Genomic DNA, 12,985 nt, shown 5'->3' on the forward strand with positions numbered 1-12,985 from the left:
AATATGCTGTTGTTGTATGCTGCTGTTGTTGTTGAATCACAGCTGATTGTGAGAGTGTCCGATGCACTACATAAGCCATGTTCACACTGTCAGTCCAAATCCGATTATTTGTTGATCCGATTGGAATCTGATCTACATTATTGACTGTCCACACTGAGCATCGCAACTATTCAGATCCGATTTGTGTGTCCCGTTGGGCTCTATCGTTTTCCGGAATATCAGCATTGGTTTATATGGCAATGGCGTTGCGTTGGTAGGCAAAGGCATACGCCAAAAAGGACAACAACAATGTGGAGGGGTTTGCAATACAGATGTCTTATTTTACAACATGACAGTATGTATCCGTCGTGTTAAACTACTACGTCTTCTGAGGCAGAAGCGTAGGAGGCTTCTCAAAATTCAACATGTTTCATTATATTGTAATTTTCTGCTTGACCGGTACTGCGCAACAACACAACCTTGTTTCTGCAGCGACTTTCGGCATGTTTTCTATAACCAGGTCAGACATATTTACCTTTTATGTGAGAAAATGATATAAATCATGCGAAATCCTATTAGAGCGGTCAGACTGAAAAGGATTTCCATTAATGCGATTTAAATGGGATTTCAAAGGACATAAATCTCAAAATGCATTTTTTAAAAATCGCATTTTATATGATTTGTTTTTTTGCCGTTTCACACTTGCGGGGAAATTAAGAGAGGGAATTGTTTGTTTGGGTGTCGATTTCAAATATCAAAAGTGTTGCTCAGAAATTGCTTAATGCATCTTTAAATGTCAAGAGTCTAATTTCTATGTCATCACTGGCACACAAAGGAATTGCAAAAGTAATGATTTGAAAATAATGAGTTTCTAACCCCTGTCTGTTCAAACAAACAAGTAAATTCCCAGATAAACAGCTTATTAGAAACAGTGCTTCCCCAAACTCACGCCCCTGGTTACGTAAGAAGTAGACATGTCAGACCACTCAAACAAACAAGAGCAATGTTTTGAAGGCTTATTTAAATTTGGCTCTATACAAACTCCGGAAGGAAGAAGCATTTTAATGTCAAAAATACACATGCCACCTTAACACATCAGTCCCTTATTGCTGGGCTTCGATACCTCCCACCAATAGCACCAATACAAAAAAACACTGATTGTTATTGAAATGTAGGATGTGTGTAGTGTTGTAGGATGTGTGTAGTGTTTCAGGGTGTGTTGTGTTTATACACAGATATTTGACACTCACCGCAGCGGTCTCTAATGACCAGTCCACGTCCCTCCTTTAGGCATATAGTGAGCAGATATGTTCTCTGAGGTTCCCTCTGATGCTCACAAACTCCAGCTGTCTCTGTCCTCATGTCCAGAATCTGATTGAAAAATAAAAAATGCTAAAATAAATGAGAGAACCTTTTACAACAAGCTTTCATATGGGTCATTCGAAAGCTATACTCCATCTGGATAGTTGACATGATATTTCAAACAGTGACAGCTGTGTGACATGTATTAATTAAAACTATTTTAAGCAACATTTATTTGTCATTGCTCTATAAATTTAGTATTTTGACCATTTAGTTAACTGCAAAAACCTAAATGGTCATTAAAAATAGTTTAAAAAATCTAGAAGAAGTGGTAACCAGTAACTACATTTAAAACATACGCTTTCTTTTGTATAGTACTTTCAAGCCAAGTTATCCCTCTTACTTCCTTTTTTTTTTTTTTTTTTTTTTTTACTGTTTTTCATTATAATCTTTTAAGAAATGTACTAGTACATTTTTAAAAAATCTCCCATTGACTAACACTGACTGAGTGCCACTCTCATAATCTAACAGCTATGAGGTCATATTTGCATATGAATTGGGTCTTTTCTTACACTATGGTTCGTTTAAAAGTTTGGGGTGTGTAAGATTTTTTTTATTGTTTTTTATTTTTATTTTCTTGTGCTCACCAATACTGTATTTAATCAAAAATACAGTAAAATCAGTATATTGTTAAATATTATTAACATTTTAACACTTCTATTTTCATAGATTTTAAAATGTGATTATTTCTGTGATGCAAAACTGAATTTTCAACATCATTACACCAGTCTTCAGTGTCACATGATCCTACAGAAATCATTCTAATATGATGATTTGCTGCCCAAAAAACATTTCTTGTTATTATCAATGTTGGAAACAGTTGTTCTGCTTAATTTAATAGGAAACAGTTAAACTTTTTCAGGATTCTTTGGTAGATAAAAAGTTTAGAAGAACAGCATTTATTTGAAATAGAAATCTTTTATACAATTATAAATTACTTTTACTGATGAATAATCTATTGTTGTTAAATATAAGTATTGATTTCTTTTACAAAAAGTAAAATATTACTGACACCAAACTGTTTGAACTGTAGAGTACATTAATTTTACATTAATACTGAATTTCAATTAATAATCTTTACATTGCAAATTCTCATGACGGAAGAGCACCATCAGCTACCATGGTAAAATGCGGTTTTATTCATATTGGTGAGGAAGCAAACCTTGAGTCTTCAATGTCAGCTCAGGGAAAGAACACTGTGGTGCACAGTATGGTCCATTTCATGGGCATTTAAAGTGCAATGTCAGCTGCATGAACCCTACTTCATGTCCATTGAAATCATCTAATAGTAGACTAAACACACAAACACACACACACAAATACTTACACTATTGTGCTTGTTGTCATGTATGGAGAACGTATCTGAATCATTTCTGTTGTAATGCGGCTTCTGTTTCCCAAACACAACAAACGGAAGAGTGAAATGATCAAAAAAGCCACAAATTCACAAACAACTGGTGTGAATATATTTCCTATTTTTTTCCACAGTCCATCTCTTGAAGTCAGCAGTGATAAAAATGTTTTACTTTGTCGTGCACATATTTCATAAAACAGAAGGTCATCTGTCATAATAAGTTTATTAAAAAATCCTTAGCAGTGGAAACATTATAATTCCTCAAGTTCTTTGTTGCATGTTTTCTGGCTTAACAGTTATGTTCCCTGGGGCTAAGGAATCTAAAAAAAAAAGCAGTCAAGGCTTTACATTACTAAAGCATTTTACTTTAATTTAAAAGCTTTTAAGGTTCTTTGACAACCAAAGCAAAGTGTAGGGTTTTCCTTCTTTACTAAAAACCCCAAGTTAAACTTATAAGGTCAGGTGATTCAATGTTTAAGGTCTAACAAAGTCTCTGAACTACCTTGAAAACTTAGCAGCTGACTCACCCGTAAAAACAAACATTCTTGCATACTATCCACGAAAACAGTGCCCATATGAAGCATACAGTATGATAACTCCACAATAAAAGAGAAAGATCACAGATGCAAAAGGAAGCAGCGTTACATAACAAGCCAGTCTAAAAAAAACGTCTACCCCCACCTGACCATTAAAGATCTCCGTTTGTGCGTTTATTTTTGGTGCCGTTTAGTACCGTAAAGGTAGCATGACACTTCCCGGGTGATCATTTGCATTATAAACAAATGGAGAAGCAACCGGCCTGCTCTAAATGTGCGTTGCCACATTCTAGGGCTAATGCTATTACAAGTTCCTGTAGTAGTAATGACTTGCTCATGTTCAGAGGAACTGCATTTCACAATAGAGAGATGCTTTGCAATCTACCCTGGAGTATAGATTAAATTACAACGTTGACAGCATGTGAAAGCTACAAGAAAAGCATGCATATATTATACATTCCAACAGAAAAAGTTTGACTATCAGTTTGTAGAAAATGAAGGGGAAAAAAACCCATGAGGAAGTACTAAGTTCACCAAAAGAATCAAATACAAACAGGTTTGTGTAACACAGTCTTGTTAAATGGTGCCCATAAAAAGCAGAAAACTTCCTCCCACCCGTGATGATTAACCCAACTGAAAGATCAAGAACGCGGACACGCTTTACCTCTGCAAAGCTCTCTGATGAAGGAATCCGTGTGTCCCTCAAGCGCAGCACCTGATCCATCTCATCTGTGGAGTTGGAGATGTTCTGCTCCTCACACGGCGAATGAGTGACTGACTCCTGCGAAGGCCAGTCGCTCGAGTCCACCAGCTTGGTCAGCCCGGTTCCTCCCCCTATGTTTCGCAGACTCATGCAGAGGGCTGTTGCTGGGCTGCTGATGCAGATGGAGGATGGCTGGACTTCAGCTGGCTGCTGGTGGGAGAGGTTTATTAGGGAGGTGGCCCGACTCCGCTTGAGGAGGTCTGCCACAGAAACGCTCATCTGCTCCTCCAACAAGCACTCCTCCCTGACCTCTGACTTACTGGAGTTTTTGTTGCCAACCCGCGAGTATCGCAAGAATTTGGCTTTTCTGCGTAAGGTGCCCATTACAGACTTTTTGTCCTCCATCAGAAGGGCATAAGAGGGAGTTTAGGTGAATTCCGCTGGCTGGTCTTAAAGGCCTCTCTCTCACACACTAGTGATGGCTTGTGTAGACCTGCAAGCACAATACGAGAAATTAAATTAAACACAATATTTTCCTAGCATTAGTCTCTCTCATTTGCAGGGTTCGCTGGTAATTATTTGCACACACATTGGATTATTTGGCAATGGCATGATGAAAGGAGGTGCTCAAACTAGCAGTTTCAGTTTAAAATCAACATGACATGAAAACGGACCTAATTTACTTTTGTAGCACATGTTCCTGATTTTACAACGGATGAAAAAACACTGTAAAAGTGCAACACTCTAGGGCTGTGTTCGATGCATCGTCACATGGCTACTTCTACTTGTCGCTATGAGTATCGATAGAGATGCTTCTGGATCGATTCTGCAGCACGTGCACAGCAGTGGACCGCGCTTAATTTGAATAGAAGAACAGCATTTAAACGACAAATCAGAGCTTCACACTTGTAGGCTACTTATTTTTCTCAACCTAGCCGAGCACTGGCTTTCTGAAAACACCTAAGCTTGTAGTTTAGTGATCTCCAGTTCGATATTCTATTCACAGAAAAGTGTAGTAGCCCTACACTTTCATAGTGTGTGCTCAGTTCTGTTCATTTACGGCCCCCCCTGAGAGAGAGAGAGAGAGAGAGAGAGAGAGAGAGAGAGAGAGAGAGAGAGAGAGAGAGAGAGAGAGATTTTAGCTCAGATAATTACCTCAGAAAAATTTATGATACCCCACCTGCTTCAGGTTTATTGTTAGTTCAAATTAAAAATATGTTATAAACAGTTTTTTGAGATTTTGAGTTAAATTATCTGCCTTAAAAGGATCTCAGAACAATTCATCAGCGCACATAATTCCAGAGAAAATACAATCATAATAAATAAAACATTTGCACTATCTTTAGGCAGGCAGTTTGATTATTCATACCAATTTCTTGTCTACTGTATGAAAAGCATAATGCTGAACATAAAGAAAAATGGCTCTAGGCTTACATGCACTGCTTGCTTGTATTAACAGGTAAAGTCAAGTATGCAGTTAGTTTATGAATGTGCATGACGGTGAACATTTTTTACTTTCACTCATGGAAAAACGTTGTCAAATGACCGCAAATAAAGTGCAAAGTCTGTTGTAATATTACTAAACCCTGTTTAAACTGATGTGTCAATCTGCTTGTTCATTTATGTAACTTGGCTTGCTATTCAAGCAAAGGCACAATGCAACATTTTAGAGTTTCTAATTAATTTTCATATACTTTTAATTCGTTTGGTTCACATGACGTCACTGTAGCTTTGCGCCGCCATCTTGACGACCGGCGGTCTCAGTACTGCCTGCAACATGTTGTGCAGTTGGCTGCAACAACAGCCGAAAGAGGAACCCCGAACTGGTATTTTATTCTATACCAAAAGAAAAGGATAGAATAAATGTCTCATATTGTATGAATGTCTAATATTGTATCATGTCTCATCTTTCTGTGCGCACACACCCGAGCCGAAGCGTGCAGCCATAGACTCCTATACAGCGCGCGAGTAACGTTACCGTAATGAATTGAGCTCTGTTTCGTGTCTGAATGGACAAATACACACAACATTATGTTTAAATGTCCGTTTTGGAGAGTATTCACGAAAAATATGTCAGTTATGTCTTAAACAGGGTTGTCATCCAGTCTCTTTGGTGTAGAGAGAGAGAGAGACGAGGAAAACAAAGCATGCAAATAGAAATTATCGCGGCCGGAAATATTATCGTGCTCATTTTTTTATCGTGCGATTAATTGATTTATTGACTATCACGACAGCCCTAATCCAGATTAATGACAGCTAGCCGTGAGCCGTGGCTAACAGCTAGCAAGCTACCAGCTGAGCCACTCAGCTAACAATGACCTGGCGGTCCACCAGCGTTTTTTGGGCGGCACCAAGTCAGTGGCTTGACTTGGTCGGTCCTCCGGCGGCACACCATTGGCAACCCGACCATTCTGAAAATGTGGTCGGTCCGCCAACGTTTTTTGGTGGAAAACCAGCGGTTTTCCGCGGCTGGGCCACCGTCGGTACACCAGTGGCAAGCCGAAAGTCGGTCCAGTGTTGCTGAGCGCTTGCCTTACAGGACATATTTAATTTATAAATGTATATTTATTTTAATTTATTTTTACAGTTAAAAAGAATCTGAAAGCACTGAATAAAAAAAATTGTGAAACTGACATAGCTGTTGTAGCTATTTCAAAAGTGTTGGTGGTATAAAAAATACTGCATATGAGCATTTTTTAGCATGCGTTCAAATGAAATATGGGGCTTGAGTGTTCCTAAAAACAATAATAAAATAATCTGAAATTATAAAAGTGCCACAATTGTCCCACTATCACGTGCTGGAGTCAGGGCCGGTGTTCCGGAAAATTTAGTTCCCCTGTTTCCCCTTCAGCGCGCATGCGCAACAGCAAGACGAAAATCATGATCTCACGTCATTATTCCGCGCAAGCTCCTTGTGCATCGCGGTGTTTTTACTTATTCTCCATCACAGTAATGTACATTTTACGCTGTTTGTTTGCTAATTCGCAATTACATGCAGGTTTTAAAGCATAGAATGTATATTTTCAAATGTTTATGGCTCAATCAGATGTAGATAACGTTACATCGTACTTGCTAATTCTAGTTATAGGTTCTTTTTTATTATTATTATTTTTATTACTGTGTGTCGTTTTGCTGAAGACATAAATAAACTATATTGCACTGCACAAATAAGTAATCTGTGTTGTTATTGTATTGATCAGTGTTACGACCCGCTAGTATCAGGCCGCAACACAAAAGAGGATTCAAACAGCACGTTGCAATTCAAAAGAGTTTTATTACATTAAACATACAATCGGAAACAAAAATAAACAGAAGTCTAGGGATAAAGAAAAACAACAGGTTAACAAACAATAATATCTTTGACGCTACATGTGTAAGACAAATACCCGGAGGAGCCACTCCTGAGGAGAGTTTCTCCAAAGAGTGCCCTCCCTTAAGAAGGCACCGCACTCTTTATATGCTCTAACTAATTAGCAATTAGCATGAGGAAAAACCAATCAGGAACTCCCACGGCTGGACCAATAGGATCAGAGGACTCAGGGACGTCACACCTCCCAATCCAAAAGGAGGTTCTCGGAAGAACCGACAAAAGAGAAAAAAAAAAAAAATAGTACGAATGCAAAACCATCATTCCAAAATGTAAATGTATAATAACTTTAATACTCATCTCCATAAAATCTCACTCCATTCTGATCCTGAAATCCTGGGCCCTAGGACATCAGAGAAAAAATAAAGGAGAAAGAGAGAGAAGAAAAGATACCAGACACTACTGGGACAGTTTACATACGGGAGAGAGCATCAGCAATTATGTTATCCTTGCCACGTATGTGTTTAATCTGCAAGTGGAAAGGTTGAAGAATAAGGCTCCATCGCATTATTCTCTGATTCTTACCGCGCATTCGATCTAGGAAAGTCAACGGATTATGATCAGTGTATACCGTAATCGGACCACATACAGAGCTCAAATAAACCTCGAAATGTTGAACGGCTAAAATAAGAGCTAATGCTTCTTTTTCCACGGTAGAATAGACTTGCTGATGACGATTGAATTTCTTTGAAAAATAACTGACTGGATGTTCAATTCCGTTAAAATCTTCTTGTAGAAGAACAGCACCAGCACCGTAAGCGCTTGCATCAACTGCAAGTAGAAAATGCTTGTCAAAATTAGGAGCAGACAACACTGGAGCATTTGCTAATAAAGATTTGGCATTCTCAAAGGAACACTGACATTGCTCTGACCATTGAAAAGGTCTCTTAGGGCTTAGCAAATCAGTCAGAGGGGCAACTACACTTGCAAAATTATGGCAAAAACCCCTGTAGTAACCCACCATCCCAAGAAATCGTCGCAACTCACGACGGGTAGTTGGTTTGGGAAAACTGCAGATGGCATTCACTTTAGCGTGAATCGGCTTCACACAACCCCTGCCAACCACCTTCCCTAAGTATGTCACAGTGGCCTTTCCAAACTCACTCTTAGCAAGATTTACAGTTAAGTTGGCTTTGGCTAAACGCACAAAGAGCTCTCTAATTTGATCAAGGTGTTCAGACCAAGAAGAACTATACAAAACAACATCGTCCAGGTAAGCTTCACAACCAGTCATCCCAGACAAAACGTGATTTATTAACCGCTGAAATGTAGCGGGAGCATTTCGGACCCCGAAAGGCATAACTGTGTACTGCAGGAAGCTATCAGGTGTAACAAAAGCAGATAGTTCTTTAGCACGAGATGTCAATGGCACTTGCCAATAACCCTTCAGGAGGTCAAATTTGCTAACAAATTGCGCTGAGCCGACACGGTCAACACAGTCATCAATTCTTGGTAGAGGATAACAATCAGGCTTTGTCAGAGAATTGAGCTTTCTGTAATCAGTACAGAAACGATACGAATTATCAGGTTTATTCACCAAGATACATGGGGAACTCCAAGAACTAAAACTAGGTTCCGCCAAGTCATGATCGAGTAAATAATCTACTTCTTTCTGAAGTAACTTCCTTTTAATCGGGTTGACACGATAAGCATGTTGTTTTACTGGTTGAGCTGTACCAACATCAATATCATGCTCCACGACGGAAGTTCGAGTAGGAACATCAGAAAAGATTGAGTGAAACAAGCTTACTAACTCAATAATATCAGCCTTCTCCGACTCGGACAAGTGAGATAAAATGTGAGCTAAGTCAGCAAGAACTTCTGAATTATTCAACCGCCCTTCCACTTCTCCTCGAGAGGGACCTTTCATCTCTTCTGGATTGTCAACCATCTCTACAGATGTTTCCAAAACACTTGGATCTGCCATTCCAGTAGCTGTCACAACATCAACAGAGAGAGAAGGAACAGGAGTCACATAAGATTTTAGTAAATTAACATGACAAAACTGTGTTTTCTTTCGACGATCGGGTGTATTTACTAAATAGTTGTTATTCGGGAGACTCTTCGCAATCGTATATGGTCCAGCAAACCTAGCCTGGAAAGGAGTATTCAAAACAGGCAACAACGCCAGCACTTGATCACCTGCTTGAAAATGTCTGGACTTCACTTTGCGATCAAACAATCTCTGCATCTTTCTCTGAGATTTAGCCAGCTTCCGCAGAGCAATAGCTCTAGCTTCGTAAAGTCGATAACGGAAACTACTTACATAATCTAAAACATTCTCAGGAGGATCCAAATTAGTCCACTCATCTGCCAAGACAGCAATAGGACCCCTAACAGTGTGTCCAAACACCAACTCATTAGGGCTAAAGCCTATGCTCTCCTGTACAACCTCACGAATAGCGAGCAGCATCCAAGGAAGTCCTTCCTCCCAGTCACAGTCAAGTTCGACACAATAAGACCTCAACAGTGACTTAAGAGTCTGATGGAATCTTTCCAGACATCCTTGACTTTGAGGATGATAAGCACTCGATATATTATGTTTAACTTTAAGTTGTCGCATGACCTTAGAAAAGTTTCGGGACATAAAATTTGAACCCTGATCGGATTGAATAGTTTCCGGAATGCCAAAAGTTGACATAAAACTGGTTAAAGCCTTTAAAATAGCTTTGGAAGTGATTGATCTCAGAGGATAAGCTGCAGGATAACGTGTAGTCTGACACATTACGGTGAATAAATATGCATGTCCAGCCTTAGATCTTGGTAACGGACCAACACAATCAACAGTCAAGTGTGCAAAAGGTGTTGTAACTGCTGCAATAGGCTGTAAGGGAGCTAATGGAACCTTTTGATTCGGCTTACCTGTCATCTGACAAGTATGACAGGTTCGGATATAATTAATCACATCTCGCTTACACCTAGGCCAATAAAATTTTCTTAACACTCTATCATAGGTCTTCCGTACCCCCATATGACCAGCCATGCCCTGATGTGATAATTGTAAGAGGTCTTGACGGAAATTAAGTGGAACCACAATTTGAATTCTAGGATCGAGTGAAAAGTCAAAGCTCATAGGTTGTTGTCTATAAAGCAATCCATCTCGAAGAAAATAGAAAGGAGATGAAGTCTTGTCTTCTCCGTCACGAACTAAAGAAAACAATTCTTGCAGAGTATCATCCGCCTGCTGTGCTTTGATAAGATCATCTCGAGTCACACTATAAAGCGAAGATAAAGAGCAAGATGTGTTAACATGTTCCTCACAGATAAATGGACATTCAGACACTGTATCAGACTTATTAGTCTTATTGTTATCAACAGCATGTGAATCATGCACTGGAATCACATCTTCCACCTCCGTATACACAGTATTTAATTCTGGCTGAAAAGAATTTTCAGAAACAATAAAAGTATCACAGAGAATGTTTTCATCTGGCATACTTTTCTTAGCCATCGCTCTAGTTACTGCACATGCAGGATATAGATTAGGACAGTCAGAAGATCCATCTAATTTATCAACAACAGAAATCACTACAGGTGGAACATCAGCGTCAGACTTTTCCCAAACATTTCCCCCGGCTAAATCATTGCCAAGTATGAAAGTGACACCTGAGACAGGAAGCATAGCACGAACTCCAACTACCACCTCACCTGACACAAGTTTAGAATCAAGATGGATGCGGTGCAGAGGAACTTCCATGAACCCCATCTCAAGTCCTCTAACCAGTACTTGAGTTCCCGTATCAGTACGTTCAGACAACGGCAAAAGTCCTTCTAACAAAAAGGATTGCCCCGCCCCAGTATCTCGTAAGATGCGTACAGGTACAGTCTTCTCTGAATTAGGCAAAGCCACGGTTCCTTCAGTGAGAAATGGTGCAAAATCAACACAATTTTCCCCATTCTCCTTCTCAGTAATATCTACCCGTTCAACCTGTTCATTAAATCGAGCAGAAATATGATTCACATTCGATGTAGATATTAAACCCACAGGTTTAACACCCTTCTCTTTCTTTTTGAGAGCGAAACAGTCTGCAATTTTATGTCCTACCTTCTTACAGTAGAAACAAACCATCTCAGCTTTCAAACGTGAAGTGTTATCAAAACTATTTGACACAGTATTCTGGCGTGAAACCATCTGTTTAGATCTACCATTAACACTCAACTTAGGCCTGCTCAAATCATTGAAGTTATTGACAGAAATTTTATGAGTAAGAACAAACTCATCTGCCATAAGAGCAGCATCGGACATTTTACTCACTTTATGCTCATTGAGGTACATAGCAACAGCATTTGGAACACAGTTTTTAAACTCCTCTAAAAGAATCAGTTCTCTAAGCTGTTCCTTGGTGGTTACTTTTACTGAGGTACACCAGCGGTCAAACAAATTCTCTTTCTCTCTAGCAAACTCAAGATATGTACAGTTTTCAGCCCTAAAGTGACTTCTAAATTTCTGGCGGTATGCTTCGGGTGCCAGTTCATAAGCATGCAAAATAGCAGACTTAACAATTTCATAATCACCACTTTGTTCCATAGTCAACGCTGAATAAACATCCTGTGCTCTTCCTACTAAAACACATTGCAATAGTAAGGTCCAAAATTCTTTTGGCCATCTTAAAGACTCTGCAACACGCTCAAAATGTTGAAAATACTTCTCTACTTCCTTCTCTGAAAACAGCGGTACAAGTCTAATGTTTTTGTAAACGTCAAAACCCGGTGCAGTTAACACAGTTTCCACAGACGATGCATGACGTGGAGTTTCAACTGTTTGTGCATGCAACTCTAACTCCATTTTCCTCAACTGAAAATCTCTTTCCTCCCTTTCAGATTGTAACTCCAGTTTACGTAACTCTAGTTTCTGTTGTAACTCTAGTTTTCTCATTTCAAGATCACTTTCTTTCAGTGCACAAGCGTCACGCTCAGCACGTAATTTTTCCGCATCCACACATAACTGTTTCTCTTGCAAAGACATCTCACTAAATTTCACATTTCGATCGGCAGCATAAAGAGGAGAGGTTAAAGACTCTTCAGGATCAATATCTTGAGCTCTTACCTCTAAAACACCCCGCTCAAAAAGTGCATTTTTCACAACTTTCACCAACGTGTCTTTCAGCTTCTTATCATTACTCGTTACCTCCACATCAAAGCGCTCGGCAATCTGCAACAACTCTTCCTTCGTGCATCTCTCCAGTAAGATTTCCGAAGGAAATGAGAAGAAATCCTCGATCACCGACGACATTTCTGTTAAAAGAGGCAGCAGAGAAACACAACAATACAACCGCACACGTGAGACGCCGCTAAACTAGAGCACTAGGACTACAAATCCCATCAGCCACTTCGCCTGGTATTGTCACCCACACATGCTCCAGTTAGAATCCGCACTTTCGTTATGAGATAAACAAAGACTTACCACAAGTCATCTCAAATTATCTTCATAATCAGCAGACATACAAAATATGCAGATGCAGAAAACAAAAAGTGTCACCCTAAATGAAAATGAGAGACTCCAGTTCCTAACTATAGACAACACTAACTAAACCTACCTAGTCTTCAAAGGTGTACCGGACTCGGGGCGGTATTTAAACGCTGAGCTCAAGGACAATTGGCATTTTAAACCAAAAGCCTGAAGCGTACCCCCAACAGAGATTTAAAACCCCCGTCCAGAATAACCTTCAAAAATAAGAAAGGCA

The 12,985-nt window shown here is 39.4% G+C and overlaps 1 protein-coding gene across 13 annotated transcripts in view; it reads right to left on the reverse strand.

The window, feature by feature from the left end:
• The window catches only part of mctp2b (multiple C2 domains, transmembrane 2b), a 48,041-nt gene that overhangs the window by 22,423 nt on the left and 12,633 nt on the right, over positions 1-12,985 (reverse strand). For 5 of the 13 annotated variants that reach the window (XR_013203606.1, XM_077227893.1, XM_077227900.1 and 2 more), the window contains exons 2-4: positions 3,896-4,427; positions 2,669-2,731; positions 1,230-1,350 (exon numbers count right to left, since the gene is read on the reverse strand). Coding sequence is in view for 12 of the 13 variants with exons in the window: in XM_077227893.1 (XP_077084008.1) it covers positions 1,230-1,350; positions 2,669-2,731; positions 3,896-4,339 (628 nt within the window). In the remaining variant the exon portion in view is untranslated. Of the gene's footprint in view, positions 1-1,229; positions 1,351-2,668; positions 2,732-3,376; positions 3,465-3,895; positions 4,428-12,348; positions 12,608-12,985 lie in introns of those variants that run through there. The other 8 variants (XM_077227894.1, XM_077227892.1, XM_077227898.1 and 5 more) reach the window with 6 other exon arrangements.

The sequence above is a fragment of the Siphateles boraxobius genome, unplaced genomic scaffold (assembly GCF_051911475.1).
Source record: "Siphateles boraxobius isolate OS27281-9 unplaced genomic scaffold, OSU_SipBor_1 130, whole genome shotgun sequence".
Lineage (NCBI taxonomy): Eukaryota > Metazoa > Chordata > Actinopteri > Cypriniformes > Leuciscidae > Siphateles > Siphateles boraxobius.